The sequence below is a fragment of the Ctenopharyngodon idella genome, chromosome 11 (genome assembly GCF_019924925.1).
Source record: "Ctenopharyngodon idella isolate HZGC_01 chromosome 11, HZGC01, whole genome shotgun sequence".
NCBI lineage: Eukaryota > Metazoa > Chordata > Actinopteri > Cypriniformes > Xenocyprididae > Ctenopharyngodon > Ctenopharyngodon idella.
The window spans coordinates 20,578,860-20,594,243 of NC_067230.1; the positions used below are offsets into that span (position 1 = coordinate 20,578,860).

The 15,384-nt window shown below is 37.0% G+C and overlaps 2 protein-coding genes across 4 annotated transcripts in view; one reads left to right on the forward strand and one right to left on the reverse strand.

Moving 5' to 3' along the window:
• Positions 1–11,745, forward strand: part of tp53inp2 (tumor protein p53 inducible nuclear protein 2) — a 40,836-nt gene extending 29,091 nt beyond the window's left edge. The window contains exons 1-4 of one of the 3 annotated variants that reach the window (XM_051911796.1): positions 3,118–3,235; positions 8,270–8,456; positions 10,317–10,416; positions 10,546–11,745. In XM_051911796.1, the coding sequence (XP_051767756.1) occupies positions 8,333–8,456; positions 10,317–10,416; positions 10,546–10,801 (480 nt within the window). In that variant the 5' untranslated portion in view covers positions 3,118–3,235; positions 8,270–8,332 and the 3' untranslated portion in view covers positions 10,802–11,745. Of the gene's footprint in view, positions 1–3,117; positions 3,236–6,588; positions 7,358–8,269; positions 8,457–10,316; positions 10,417–10,545 lie in introns of those variants that run through there. The other 2 variants (XM_051911794.1, XM_051911795.1) reach the window with 2 other exon arrangements.
• On the reverse strand, positions 152–3,072 carry snai1a (snail family zinc finger 1a). Its single transcript, XM_051911789.1, has 3 exons — positions 2,847–3,072; positions 1,980–2,489; positions 152–1,425 (listed from the first exon to the last, which is right to left on the reverse strand). Exons 1-3 carry the CDS (start codon positions 2,920–2,922, stop codon positions 1,241–1,243), a joined length of 771 nt encoding a protein of 256 aa, XP_051767749.1. The 5' UTR covers positions 2,923–3,072; the 3' UTR covers positions 152–1,240.
• Positions 11,746–15,384: the final 3,639 nt, after the last annotated feature.

A 15,384-nucleotide genomic window follows, 5' to 3' on the forward strand; every position in this document is an offset into this window, starting at 1 on the left:
CCAGTGAGTCACTCCTATTCATGGGAAATGAAGCACCGCTCTTCCCGATAATGTATTTCAACAGCTTCAAATAGCATGAGCCGTCAGATTACCAGTACGAGTCTTTTTGACACTTTGTAACTGTAGCGAATCTAAAACAAGTGAGCATGAATCAGTCTTTGTATAAACTTAAATTATTTTATTGGATGGAAATGATTTGGACAAATACAGAGACATGAAATGTATTTAAAAAAAAAAAAAAAAAAAAGTATGCTAAAAAAAATTGCACTGGAAAAAAAAAAAAAATCATGCATGAATTTTGGTGTCAGTAAAATGTGACATATTAAGGTTGATATGTCCACGCATAGTGGACAGAATATGAAAAATGAAAAACATTGGTGGCTATTTACTGATACTGTCCTTTTTTCACATCAGATAAAAATACAGAAGATCACTTGAAAAAAACATTGAGGTATAAAAAAGAAAAACATTTTAAATTACAAAAAGTAGCATGGCTTTGGTTTAAACGTCCAATCACTAGTTTTAATAATACATAATGACAGGACTTCAATACTCTTTGGTAAACTGGAGTGCATTGTAAAACTCAGTCCCTGTACAACAAAAGAAGTGATAAAGGAGACGGAGAGTTAAAAAAAAACAAAAACAATATGTGTGTTGAAAAGAAAAAACATCAGTAAAAACAAGCGATGAACCTTGCGCATGCAGGTTACAACCCACTAAAACCAACTAAAACAACAACACAGTCAACTGTGGTCCATTACGACTCTCTCAAATTGTTTCTAGAGAAATTGGCAGACGCCACCTGTTATCAGAGATGTGACGGTCAGGGCCAGGGCACCTGTTAGCACACTGCCTCCGCACCACACAACAGCTGTCTGTCTGTGTGCATATGTTTGCATGTGTGGGTATATGTGTGTGTGCCATGCTGAGAGACATACCCTACCATAGTGAGCCCACCCCCAACCTGACAGCAGCTGTCCCTGGACTCCTAGCTGAACAGCTATTATACTTTTAACATTCATAATTCCTTCATTTGAAGTATTTTGGTTAGGCAAAAAAGTCTGATGTGGCATTTTGGAAATGTATCGACCATGTTTTGTGTGAGAAGTCCGCTTAAATGTCACGTCGTCACGTCTCCCGTTGCATATTGCATCTCTGCGCGGGTGTTGGGAGAAGAAGCACACGGTCATTATTATCTCACAAAGCACCGAGTCCTAAAGTAGATGTCTCCCGGTTGTTCTCAGGCCGTGGAGGGACAGCAGCCGGCTGCGCTGTGTTTCTGCAGCAAGGACATGCGGCTGAAGGTGCGAGAACAGGTGCTGCACTGGTATTTCTTCACATCTGCGTGGGTCTGCAGGTGCGCGCGCAGGTTAGAACGGTCTGCGAAGGCACGGTTACAGTGTGTGCAGGAGAACGGACGCTCACCTGAGGGGGAAAAAAAGCAATTAAAAACTACTGCAAAATATGCACTTGTAATCATAAATGTCTGTTCTAAAAGTACATAGCTTTGTCAAAATAGCTAACAGTCACATGGTAAACTGATTGAATCAACCACAAGCACACAAAATAAGTGGCTACTCAGCAAGGATGATAACAAGTGCTCCCTGGCATTCTTGATCAACTTAACTTTGCTTATCTCTGCTCTCACACTAGTGATTGATAAGACTGTCCTATTGTTTCTTTGTTAAAAACATGTCAACACAATGAGTGATCAATGGAAAGCAATTCTATTGAGGACAAACTCACGTGACTTGAGTGAATCACTAAACCAACAGTGTTGCATTAATGAGAAAAAAAGATTTTAGGGACTTCCAAAAGAAAAAAAATATAAGATACTTACATATATTTAAAAAGATGTATACGCTACACAAAATTAAAATGTGATTTGATCTTTTATAAACACAATGTGAAATGAGCCCATATTTGGTGAGAGACATACCCTACATTTTAGGTGAGTAAACATTTTGTAACGGATTTACCTGTATGTGTGCGAATGTGTCCTCTTAACAGCCAGGGTCGAGAGAAGGCCTTTCCACAGGTGGGACAGACGCATGGTAGTGTGTGTGAGCGGATGTGCATCTTTAGGGCACCGAGACTGTTGTATTCTTTGGGACAGTGCTTGCAGAAGAAGGCCGGTCGAGTGACCGGGACGGTGGCCTCGCTCTTGTCCTCTCTCTGTCCTGGCCTGTTCTTGTTGTTGCGTCTCGGCCTGCTGGTCTGTTGGGGGTGGTAGGTGTCTGAGGAATCTGGGCTCGGTGGGTCTGACGTACGTCCTTCATCTTCTTCCCCACTGCTGCTGCAGCTGATGCTGGACGGGGAGCTGAGGTCCAGTGGGCCCTGGCTAGTGGAAAGGGTGGATGGGGATGTGGGATCGTGCAGAGAAGGTACCAAGCTGACATCCCAAACCAGTCCAGTGGTCAAGCAAGTCACTGGGAAGTCATTGCTGACTGCTGGAAGTTCTGCTAGTGGGTATCTGTCTGGCAAAGTATCTGATGGGTGAGAGAGGAAGAGAAAATAAAGTACCTAATGATATTTAGACATGTGGCTTTTTGGACTTGGTATTTTAGCACAGGACACTCAGTTGCAACAGAAGTAGAAACTTAAAAAACACATGTGCATCTCATATGCAACCAGATACAGGGAAGAAGGGCGCTGTGTGTAGACTGAAATTCCACAAGGGAAAAATGATCGAAATCCCGTTTTTGTATTCAAACGTTACATTAATATGTCCGATGACACAAATACAATCACCAGTTACTCAAAGAATAACTCATTTAGGTTTCAGTTTTACATTTTAAAAACATTTTACGTTTCGAATTTTAAAAAAGGGAGCAAACAAAACTCACCGTTCTGGCATTCCAGCTCGCTGTAGTTTGGCCTCTTGCTGGTGAAATACTTTTTTACCAGGAAAGACCGAGGCATTTCGAACTCTTAAGTTTTAAGAATCCAGTCCAATTATTTTCAGGCGTAAAATTCGAACCGCTCCGCTTCAGATAATCCTTAATATATAGCGTCCTCGCCAATCCGCTGTTCTTCTTGTAACGTTAACACTGAACTGGACTACAATTAGTGAGTCTGTACTTATTTAAAATAGTCTGTCAGACTAAGTGGGTATACGTCCATTTGGACCCGCCCAAAAGAACAGCCTACAGCCATCGCTGTCGTCAGTGTTTCATTTAATTACCCAGCACTTGACTGCTGCCTAGGTGTGAATGTTCCAAAGCGCACTTCACAGGTAATACACATAAGTGAATTGTTTAATTCGTGCCTATCAAGATCATGTAAATTAGCCATTCTAAATGCATTGTTTACTTCGCGGCTCCAAGCCAGTGTGTGTAAAAAGCCAGATAATTAATTTAAATGTAAGCTTTTGTGAAGGAACTGTTTGCCATTTCCAAAGTATGCACATTGAAAGATAATAGAATTAGCGTGTGCAACATAAATCTGTAGTCAAACACATTTATGCCAGACCTAGTTTGTACAGATGCAGCTTTTAAGAATTAAATATTCACAAGCTGTCGTCACGTTTTATTTTATCGTCAAGACCATTATATATCATACACTAAAATGTATGTGTTCTGGAGATGTTTTATTACCTAATATTGATAAGCTGACAAGTGCACAATGCACTTTTCAACAGATGTCAGGACGAGCCTGGAGTTAATTTGGTGTGTGAAAGTACAACTTTGATTATGGCTCCACCTTGTGGTAATAAAATATAGTTATTTGCGTTGTTTTAATTATATTCAATAATAATTTTAATTGTGTTCATATATATTTTTTTATTTAAAAAGTGTTCAATTTCTTTCTACTATTCATAGAAAAGTCGTAATGTTAATTAGAGGCCATAACCCTAATAACTACGGAGCCCCTGATAGGGACGTGGTGGTGGAAAAAATTGGGATGGGAGGGAAAAAAAAATTTCACATCTTTTGCGTTCCCTCGCAAAGATATTATCGTTCCCTTGCTGTGAGCTCGGACAAACACTTCCTCTTTAATATCCCGTTGGCTGGCAGTAGTGTTTCAGTCAGCTCCATATGTTAATAATGCACACAAATAATGCAGAGTTTGAACTTGTTAGACTCAAATATAAAGAAATGCAGTCAGTGCTTATGTCAAGCAGTTCAGTAAAGTTGGCAATATATTCACAGATTCGAGCTTCCCGGATCAATAACTCGTGAGCTAAACGTTGTTAAAACACAAATGCAGCTATTTCTAATCATAGTAACCTAGACAACGAGCTACAACAACCCAATCTTCCTCAAATGTGCTTTATAATATATAAATTGGTCTCTATGAGCAGGCGGTGGAGAGACAAGTCTGAAGGGACCGTCTGAAAAGTGCAAAACCCAAAACACCTTTTGCACATTTTATATTGTGAAAAATACTCAATATGCTTGGCAAACTATGTCACTGCGCGTTGCATTCTGGGTAGTCGCCGCCATGTTTTAGGTCACACTCAGGAGCGTACAACGACAACAAATAAAAATCACCAGATGAAAAAACGACTGTATTTACGATAATTTTTTTAAAGAGCTGCTTGCACTTGCTTGTAATAAATGGGCTAATATTTGAATATGTTGTGTTCATTCGATCGCTCAGTCGTGTGGCCAGGAGACGACATACACACGCATAGAAATCACACTGCCGCCTTCTATCGTACCACACACAGGAGTGATTCCTCTATTGCAGTTTTTAATAACTAAGTGGCACCGATATATCTGCCAGATAAAATAATAAACACAACATAGACTGATCTCAGCCAGCATATCATCAAATCGCCCTGATTTCTTAATGTTAAAGCATTAAGGGATAACATAACAGCATGACCCTCTGTAATGCAGCTCTGAAATGAATTATATTGTAGAGTCGCTACACCAAGTAAGTTTTACTGGACTTAAATGGAACAAATACATGATTTCTTACTGAGAGAAGCTGAACAATGAATCAAAGGTGTGCTGCTTTTTTTTTTTTCAATGAGCTATATCTCAAATAACATTTCTAAACGTGTTTTCGTACATTATTCATGGCGTGAGCACTTACATATTCAAGCGGATCAGAAATTATGAATCTGTAATAAATACAATTGACAGCCACATTTTGGTCATTTATTTTCATTGAGTTTCACTTTCACCATTGTGTTGTTTCTAAGCTGGAAGGCAGAAAATTAGGGACATTCTAACGCATAACGTGAAAAAGCTTAACGTGGCTTAATTTACAAAGATAGTGTTATTAACAAACAAAACTTAGTAAACACCAAACTAATAAAGCATACTATGTACAGAAAAGCAGATGAGCCCAGAATATTAACGCAACACATTTAATTACACATAAGCATTTTCCTCCCATAAAGAAAACGCTTAAGGACGTTAAGAGTTTTCTTTATAACGGTTTTATACGGATGAAAACGTAATGTGTAATAAGACGCACTGCTTTGCTGTACATATATGGGAGGAAAACGTTTAACGTGAAATTAAACTCTTGCGTTCAAATTCTGGGCTCAACTGCTTTTCTGTACATCGTATGGTTTATTAGTATGATGTTTACTTACATTAAGCCATGTTAGGCATTTTAGAATGTCCCGAAAATGGGACAAAATGGCGCTCCATTTCACATCCGTTTTCCACGCTGGTCAGTATATGCAGATAGTTCATAACACAGCCAGCGTTCACCATTCTAATATGTTTTTAACTGTATAATATAAATTTTAACATCTACCTCCACTATTTCCCAGTCTGTACTGTACTGTCGGTGACGTAAAGTCCCAGAATGCATTGCGTTGCGTACGTCACGTTCTCGGACTCTATAACTTCACTGTTATTAGTAAAACTATTAAATAAATTGTAATGCCATCAAATTCAGTAAGCAATTATCATGCAAAAGCTGTTGTATGTAATCTGTGTACCAACATCATTTGTGTAAAGAAGGCCATTATGTGCTACTTGCCAAACTAAGTGTTGTAGTACCTATAACCAGCAGTAGAGCAGTGATGTATGAACTGAATTTGGTGACAGTACAGTGTGTTACAGTGAAGTTATTGAGTATTTTTCATAATATAAAATGAGCAAAAGGGTTTTGGGTTTTGCACTTTTCAGACGGTCCCTTCAGACTTGTCTCTCCACCGCCTGCTCATAGAGACCAATTTATATATTATAAAGCACATTTGAGGAAAATTAGGGTTGTTGTAGCTCGTTGTCTAGGTTACTATGATTGGAAATAGCTGCATTTGTGTTTTAACAACGTTTAGCTCACGAGTTATTGATCCGGGAAGCTCAAATCTGTGAATATATTGCCAACTTTACTGAACTGCTTGACATAAGCACTGACTGCATTTCTTTATATTTGAGTCCAACAAGTTCAAACTCTGCATTATTTGTGTGCATTATTAACATATGGAGCTGACTGAAACACTACTGCCAGCCAGCGGGACATTAAAGAGGAAGCTCTTTAATGTCCCGTTTGTCCGAGCTCACAGCAAGGGAACGATAATATCTTTGCGAGGGAACGCAAAAGATTTGAAAAAAAAAAATTTTTCCTCCCATCCCAATTTTTTTCCACCACCACGTCCCTTTAGCGGCTCCGTAGATAACAGTACTGTAAAAAAAAAAAAAAAAAAGTTATGAGTGATTATCAAAATTAGTGGTGGAAATGTGTACCATTTACAGTAATTAAAGGCGCATTTATTAAATAATGCGGAAAGATGTTGTAAAATGTTACACCATTGTCACTATTGACTCTTAATACATATTTTTCCATACAGTGTAAGTGAATAGTGACTGAGACTGTCTGCCTAGTATTCCCTTTTTAGTGTTCAACAGAAGAAAGCCAGCCATATTGGTTAATTTCGCTGGTTGAACAATCGCTTTAAAATGTCTCCTTCATTAATTCCCACTGTCCGTTGATGCTGCGGCACATTCTGCAGTTTTCAAATTTTGTTGATTGATACGCCCCTCAACATGTCCAACTCCTCTCCTCCACAGCTGAACTGAAATCAGTTTTACTTCCAGTCGACGCATGAGTTTTATAGTTTAACGTTAAAAGCTGTTCCCAGGTCAGCTATAGATGAAAAACGGATAAAACGCCCCGTTAAATTCTGGCTCCGCCTCTTGGTTTGTGTACGAATCTGATTGGACTAGCCCTCAGCAGTAGGCGGAGCTACCTCGCTGGGCTTTTTTTGTTTTTATTATCAGCTGTTCGTTGGGATCTATACTGCGGTGCTATAATTTGCGTGGAATAAAAGCAAAAATAAACAAAACAAAAGAGCATATATTCTGCACCTCTACCTCGGATTAAACTACCAAAGATTTATTTTTAACGAATTAGACGTCGGAATATCGGTTGCTCTATAAAGAAGCAGGTATGTTTTACTTAACGTTACGCCTCGATTTTAGCTATGTGAGAAAATCTGTATATTCGCAAATTTTGTTTGTATGTATACAAATTTGTATGTATGCATACATGCTCGTACCATAATCATAATCTAGCCATATAACGCTGTTTATTGATTCGTGATGTTTACAGTATTTATATTTCTTCTACAGCATATTTTTAGTTAGTGTGCATTTGTAGCCCATTGCACAAAATGATAAATTATTTCCCCGTGTTTTCCTTTACATCACTAGCGAAAGAGAGCAAAACAATCACCATAAAAAACATCTACATACAGTTATTTGATAAATGCTGCCAAATGAACCCTGCGTTAAAAAACAAACATTGAAATTAAACCATTTCCACATGATGCAGATGCCGTGCTTTCTGAGAAAATGTAGGTATTGTTTTAATGGCACACCCCCCAGCTGGAGAACGACAGATGGACACCAACAATGGAGCTGGGGTCCAACAATGCACTCACAAAATTCAGTTCATCCATCTTTGTGGCCATATGAACAAAAATCCCCAGAAATGGGTCTTAAATAGCAGTCACATTTAGAAAATGTCTTTGTTGATAACTAAACTGATGAGTAAAACCACAGTGTTTACTGAATGTTTTGAATTTATAAGTATGCATGGATGGGGAAAGCCATTGTGTTAAGAAGTGCTTATTTCTTTTTCTTTTTTATTTCATCTCTACTTTATGCCAGGCCTGAAAAAAAGATGCTCTGATTTCAGAATAAAGCCTGACCTCAATATGAGTTATGAGTTTAAAATAGCTCATAGCCTGATCCTGTCAGGTGTGGTTCCTAACCAAGCCTTGATTAGAGGATATAATTCAAAACAGAGACTATATCACAGTGTTTACATTTATAGTTGCCTTTTTTCTTTACCAAAGGTCATTCTGCTGAGATCTGAGTTCTGCCAGTGAGACTCGTACAATCACACGTAATTTATAACCATGTTTCAACGGCTCACAAACCTGCTCTTTGGAAGCGCGAGTGAAACAACTCAGGAACCAACTGTACCAAAACCAGGGTCTCCGGAAGTGGATGAAGAGGGCTGGCTTCTGGTCAATGCAGCTGGTGAGTACAGAGACCTAAATGTCTCATATTTATATAAAGAAACATCCTAGAGAACATTTATCTAAAATAACATGCATTAACATGAAGTAATTTGCATTCGCAAAGAGATATGCAAAAATCTATGTCATTAGTGTGTTGTTTTGGACTCCATCAACTTCCATTGTATGGACAAGACATTCTTCAAAACATCTCTAACTTATTTAGCACAAATAACAGTTGTCTGTGTGATTGTGCCTATTAACCCTATAAAGCCTACTCTATTTGATACACAAGTCCTCTCCTGACACCCAGCTGTGGAGTTTTATCTTTTGTAGAGGACATTATATTTTAGACCCAGTTTAAAGTCTGGATGTCCTGTAAAGAGCACATTCAGGGATTTTCAGAGATAAAAAATGTTGGAAGTTTTACCATGACTATTCCCTGTAACTTTCAGACTTTCTGTTACGAAACAGGACATTGATTTCATACATGTCCACTGTAGAGGACACCAGGACTTAAAGCATGTTTATTACGTATTTTGGGAGACACAACAAGTGAATAGGGAAAGACATTAAATATATATATACTCCAGTTATTACACTTCTTTTTTTATTACATATTGCCCCAAGAACATATATGCAAATTAGATATAGTGTATCTACCAGTCAAAAGTTTGGAAACATTACTATTTTTAATGTTTTTGAACGAAGTCTCTTATGCTCATTAAGGCTGCATTTATTTCATAATAAATACAGAAAAAACAATAATATTGTGAAATATTATTACAATTTAAAATTATGGTTTTCTATTTCAATATACTTTAAAATATAATTTATTTCTGTGATCAAAGCTGAATTTTCAGCATCATTACTCCAGTCTTCAGTGTCACATGATCCTTCAGAAATCATTGTAATATGCTGATTTATTATCAATGTTGGAAACAGTTGTGCTGCTTAATATTATTTTATAACCTGTGATACTTTTTCAGGATTCTTTGATGAATAAAAAGTAAAAAAAAATATCAGCATTTATTTAAAATAGAAATCTTTTGTAGCAATATACACTACCGTTCAAAAGTTTGGGGTCAGTAATTTTTTTTCTTTCTTTTTTTTTGGAAAGAAATGAATACTTTTATTCAGCACGGATGTGTTAAATTGATAAAAAGTGATAGTAAAGATTTATATTGATGCTGAAAATTCAGCTTTGATCACAGAAATAAATTATATTTTAAAGTATATTAAAATAGAAAACCATAATTTTAAATTGTAATAATATTTCACAATATTATTGTTTTTTCTGTATTTATTATGAAATAAATGCAGCCTTAATGAGCATAAGAGACTTCATTCAAAAACATTAAAAATAGTAATGTTTCCAAACTTTTGACTGGTAGTGTACATTGTATATAATGGGGAAACACATTTATGGCCATTTTACACACATATTGCATAAAGCAAAATGGTATAGAGAGAATCATCTTCATACAAAGTTTTGTATAAAAAAATCCTGAAACCTAAAAATTCATTGGCGATTTAAAAAAAATAAATAAATCCCATTGTTTTTGCCTTTTCATGTCTATGTATGTCTTATTTTATTTTTTAAAAACTCTACAGAGGACTTCGCATAACATATGAATAAAATATAATTTTTATGCTTTTTATGCTATTTTGTTCTATGTTATTTTGTTTTATGTTCTATTTTGTTTTATGCTATTTATAACAATGTAATGACATGCAAAAAATGCTAAATTCACAAAACTTTTTTTTTCTGGTAGTCAGGAGGATATAAATATCTGCAGCAAACTGCATTCCTCTGCAGAGTTTGGGGCTCTAAATAACATTGAGGTGTTTTTTTTTTCCTCCTCATTATTCTTTTCTGTAGATGGAGAGACATCCTCTGAACCCAGTGAGGTGCAGTTCAAGTTAATAAGAACCCTGTCAAGCACTGAGAAATGTGCTGCCAGCTCGGCCAGTGATGCAAGGTAAAACCAATACATCTGCTCAGAGATTGCAGTCAGTGTCTCTGTGCTTCTGCTGTGAGGTTTTGTAAACATTGACGTTCACTGTCAGTATTGGATTGACTTAAAATGGTGTTTTGTTTCTTTTTAAAGCACCGTAGAACCAGAAGTCCCTGTTGCTCGAGGCAGTGGTCGAGTATCTCAGCGGTTGGTCTCTCAGTCTGGGGCTCTGGTCAAAGTCACACAGGTGGGCCGGATACAGCGGGCTCAGGCTCGGGCCAACCGCCACAATCTCGGCCGCAAATGCATTCAGCGTCAGAACCACATACGTCAACGAGTTCCTCAACATTACTCTCGCAAACAGCGCGTGATCCTCCACCAGCCTGGCCGACGCAATTTTAGTCACTAAGATGCAGAGAGAGTCAACAAGCACATGCAAGTACCTTGGTTCAAAATAAAAGCTTGATATGAAAATGTTTGAACCATTTTTATTGTTATTTACAATGTAGGGTATAATAAACTCAGTGGCAGCTAAAAATTATGCCTCCAAAAATTATTAGAAAATCTTTTTTATGTTCTAGTGTACTAGACTGTCATGCAGCAATAAAATTAAATGAAGGACTTTTGAATTCTTACGTGTTCTTTCATTGTAACATTATTTAACTTGTAGTGAAATCACTTTATTGTGGTGAAGACAATAAAGCAATCGGGTGCACAGTTATCTAGATCAGTTTACCTCATGAAGACAGATACTTACTTTCCAACTTATTCATAATAAATATACTGTATGTTCTAAGTTTGTATGTCATTGTCATGCAGTACACTATAAAAACCACTAAGGGGCGCCTTAGTGTGGTCTAATCATAGAAGTAGTCCTACTCTACCTTTCTACCTTTCATAGTGTGGAAGAGTGTCAAAAATATGAGGCATCCAATGTGTGTATTATAGTGTCATTTCAATCAAAGTAAAAGATCCTATTCTTTCCTCACTCTACAATGAATCCTATTTACACTGTTATGAGCTTCAGAAGTTTTAGTTCAAAATTATAATATGTTGACATTTAGTTCTTGACTGTATTAATTTAGCAAGTGTCATATATTCTCAGCTATTTGTACTGGACGTTTTCATATGATTTATGCTCTTAGAAATAATATAAATTTACATTATTTTAGGGCTGCAAGATACTTTGACTGTTTGTTAATCTTTTTCATGTTTTCCACACGATGAATATATTGCGGAACTAGCAACGTGTGTTAATGTGCTAAATGGTTTACTGGATGTGAAATATTTAAGTTGTTTTCCTCACTTGTTTTTCAATCAGAATAGAGTATAAAGTTTGCAGTTCATTAGTTATTCTGGTTTGTTTCTTTGTTTCTTGGCATAGCCCTGCAGCATAAACATCACAAATTTAACAGAATGCAGGTTCTGTCATGTGAACGGGTCATTTGAGTACATCCAAGACATGATCAAACGTGTAGCAGACCAAGATGGTGTTTGTACAGTATCCACTACCCACTTAAAGGACATTTGTTTCCATCTATGCGCAAAATCATTGTTGTGTCAACAATACAGAATCACATGTTGCTAAATGTTTCATAATGTTTATCTTGTACTAATAATGTGCAAGTCTTAATAAGTAGGGAAAGTATATAAAGGTTATCTTTACCAGTTACATAAAAATCTGTTATAAGGACATGCTATCAGGCAAATCTAGTGAGCGCCTTCTTGCATTAACACACCTTCATACTCAAACATCGCCTGATCTGATGGGCTTCACGATAAATGTCAACTTATTTCAACTATGCCATGTGGCGTCTGTAGTTATTTGAGGGATTTTTTTTTTTTCTCGGGTGAATGTTTTATCTGTCAGAAAGTGATCAGAGCGCATAAAGCAGGTGATGCAATGCATGACTTAAGATGTCTCACGTTAACTCAGAGTTCAAAAGGGTTCATGTTTCTACATATAAGGAGGCTGAAACGTGTCTGAAGATTTATAAAATCAATAATCCATTTGTTCATGGAAAATTTGTGGGGTTTGCAGAATTGTAATTTGCATGCATTGTTTTAAATAGATATCATATTTATGTCATATTATAATGCTCTTCCTGATAGGGCAGAATGGGTTAAGATCATTTCATACAAATATCAGAAAAAAGAGGTAAATTGGAAATTAAAACGAATGAATGAATGAGGCATTTATATAGCGCTTTCATATATGCTACTGTATACCCAAAGCGCTTTACGATCGTATATGGGGTCTCTCCTCAACCACCACCAGTGTGCAGCATCCACTTGGATGATGCGACGGCAGGTACCAGGTACAATGGCGCCAGTGCGCTCACCAAACACCAGCTATATGTAATCCCTCACCCAGGTCCTACTCGCCCTGCTCTGCGCGGGAGTCGGACGCTCTAACGAGGAAGCTAAAGGCTGCAACCCCCAGCGACTACTAGCTGGCCTCCGTTACACTCACCCCCTAAACCTCACTCCCATCCGGGTCACGGCACCAATGTAACCCCTCTACCCAGGTGCTACTCGCCCTGCTCTGCGCGGGCCTCGAACCCTGGTCTCCGGCGTGGGAGTCGGACGCTCTAACGAGGAGGCTAAAGGCTGCAGTAGTGAGGTTTACTCGCACAGCAACTACTAGCTGGCCTCCGTTACATATGTGGAGAGGAGAGTGATAGAGCCAATTCAATGGATGGGGATTATTAGGAGGCCATGATTGGTAAGCACCAATGGAGAGAATTTGGACAGGACACTGGGGTTACACCCCTACTCTTTATGAGAAGTGCCAATGGATTTTTTTAATGACCACAGAGAGTCAGGACCACGGTTTAACGTCTCACCCGAAGGACGGTGCTTGTTACAGTATAGTGTCCCCGTCACTATACTGGGGCATTAGGACGCACACAGACCACAGGGTGAGCACCCCCTGCTGGCCTCACTAACACCTCTTCCAGCAGCAACCTAGTTTTCCCAGAAGGTCTCCCATCCAGGTACTAACCAGGCTCAACCCTGCTTAGCTTCAGTGGGCGACTAGTCTTGGGCTACAGGGTGATATGGCTGCTGTCATGCAACCTTTTAATTAGTTCCCTTTTTTGCAACAAATTGTAGGAAATTAGATTTGCTTGAGATCATTTTAATTCAGGGTAATGAAGTGCCAAAAAAGGAATATTTTAAGAAATATTATGCAAGATTTTTCAGATTAACTTATGTTATAGTTCTCAGCTGGAGGAACTACGAGGAAGCAAAACATTATATTTTTCAGCAATTTGAACAGATGGAATGTTGAATAGTTTCAACAACAGTTGCCTTAGTTTATTTCTTTAGTAGAGTAGTAGAGACAGTAGTAGAGACTTTAAAAAAACATCTGAAGCAGTATGTTTCTCTTTAATTTTAATTATTTAGTCTCTTTTTTGGGCAGTTTAAAATATATTTCATCATGAACATGGATTGTTATACTTAAAAAGAAATATATTTAATAAACCTATTTATATAGAAGTCTGATTTTTTTCTACATTTCTACATGCTTTCTTATATTTTCAGTTAAATTAAGACATTCATTGTTCCTTTTGTGGATACAGAAGTATAGATGTTGCATTCACGTCTATCTCATATCTCCTTGCATACTGAACTGAACTGTAGTCATTGAATTCTTACCCTTTATAATGACTTGTACAAAGTTTTTGACAAGTTACAAAACAAGTTCATCAAGTGTTCAATTCAAGATCTGGAGCTTTCAACCAGAGTACATGAATACAAAAGCATGCGCATAAAGACAGTGCAGACTTTTGAATAGGTGCTCAAAATGTATTTTCTTCTCAATTGTCTTTAACTTAAGTGAACTGGCTTGCCTACTTAGCATTTTTATAGGTGTCAAAGATGTTCTGGGCAGATCCCAAAAGTACACTTGGTCCCATTAGATAATGCAATCTTTTGTGAGTGACATTTGTCACAGTTTGTTTTCCTTTATGTTTCTATATCTTCTCATGGAGATGTATTACATGTATTTCACTCATTTATCGGTTCTTTAAAATCGAGTCTACCAATAAGTGGGTCTTTATCAGAAGCATCAACAAGGCCAATGCACTACTGTCCATTAAACAAGAAAACAACCATGTTCTCAGGTAAAGTAACTTAATTTTTTATATATTGTTTGTATAGATTATTTTAACATCTATTAATTTCTAAATGATCAACTAGGGCTGGGTATCGTTCAAAAATTCTCGATACCTATACCGATTCCTGAACGATACCTTTTTCGATACCAATTTTATAAAATCTGTTTTAACAAGATTACATTACCTCAAAAAACTTTGGTTTTATATTTTAAGTTTGTTGACTTTTTTACAGACTCAAAGACTCCACTGCACAAAGGAATAAAAAAGCACAAATTAACAAAATGTAACACAATAAATCAGTGCAAATAGTTTTAATAAAGTTCAAATTCAATGCAAAATGAACAGTTTATGTGAGGCCCACTGCAGATCTTTAAATCACACAGCAACTGTTCTTCTTCTTCAAAAAAATTATTATTATTAACAATATATATATTAATTAATGATAAATTCATTAATCTGGTGCACTTTGAGAGTTCAAAATAAAGAGCTCCAAAACACAGGCTTTACTCCCTTCAAACTTATATTTTGTCACTGTTTACTTATATCATTGTTGGATATATAATATATAATTATATCATTTCTGTTAGTTAAGCTCGAGTATATTTTTAGTTAAAGCTGTTAAGTTATAAAGCAATATCTCATGTAGGGTTTTCCTTTTCGTTTTATATAATGACCACTAGGAGGTGCTCTAGGCACACGTTTTCCTTGATTGGTTTTCCGTGAAGAGAAATACGTTCAGTTGAAAACGAAAGTAAAGAGTGACATGCTCGTTGCGTCTTGCCGTGAAATGAGAGTTCCGTGTCTTTATTAAAACCAACACATTAATGATTTATCACTTTGCTTTTTCAGGAGACAACCGTTTGAAAATGTC

Bases quoted from the DNA above. Each gene is read 5' to 3' on its own strand.
- snai1a (XM_051911789.1), bottom strand. From the start codon at position 2,922: ATGCCTCGGTCTTTCCTGGTAAAAAAGTATTTCACCAGCAAGAGGCCA. The intron at 2,490-2,846 runs GTGAGTTTTGTT...CTCACCCATCAG, and splicing joins CGAGCTGGAATGCCAGAACG to ATACTTTGCCAGACAGATAC. The intron at 1,426-1,979 runs GTAAATCCGTTA...TTTCCCCCTCAG, and splicing joins ACACATTCGCACACATACAG to GTGAGCGTCCGTTCTCCTGC.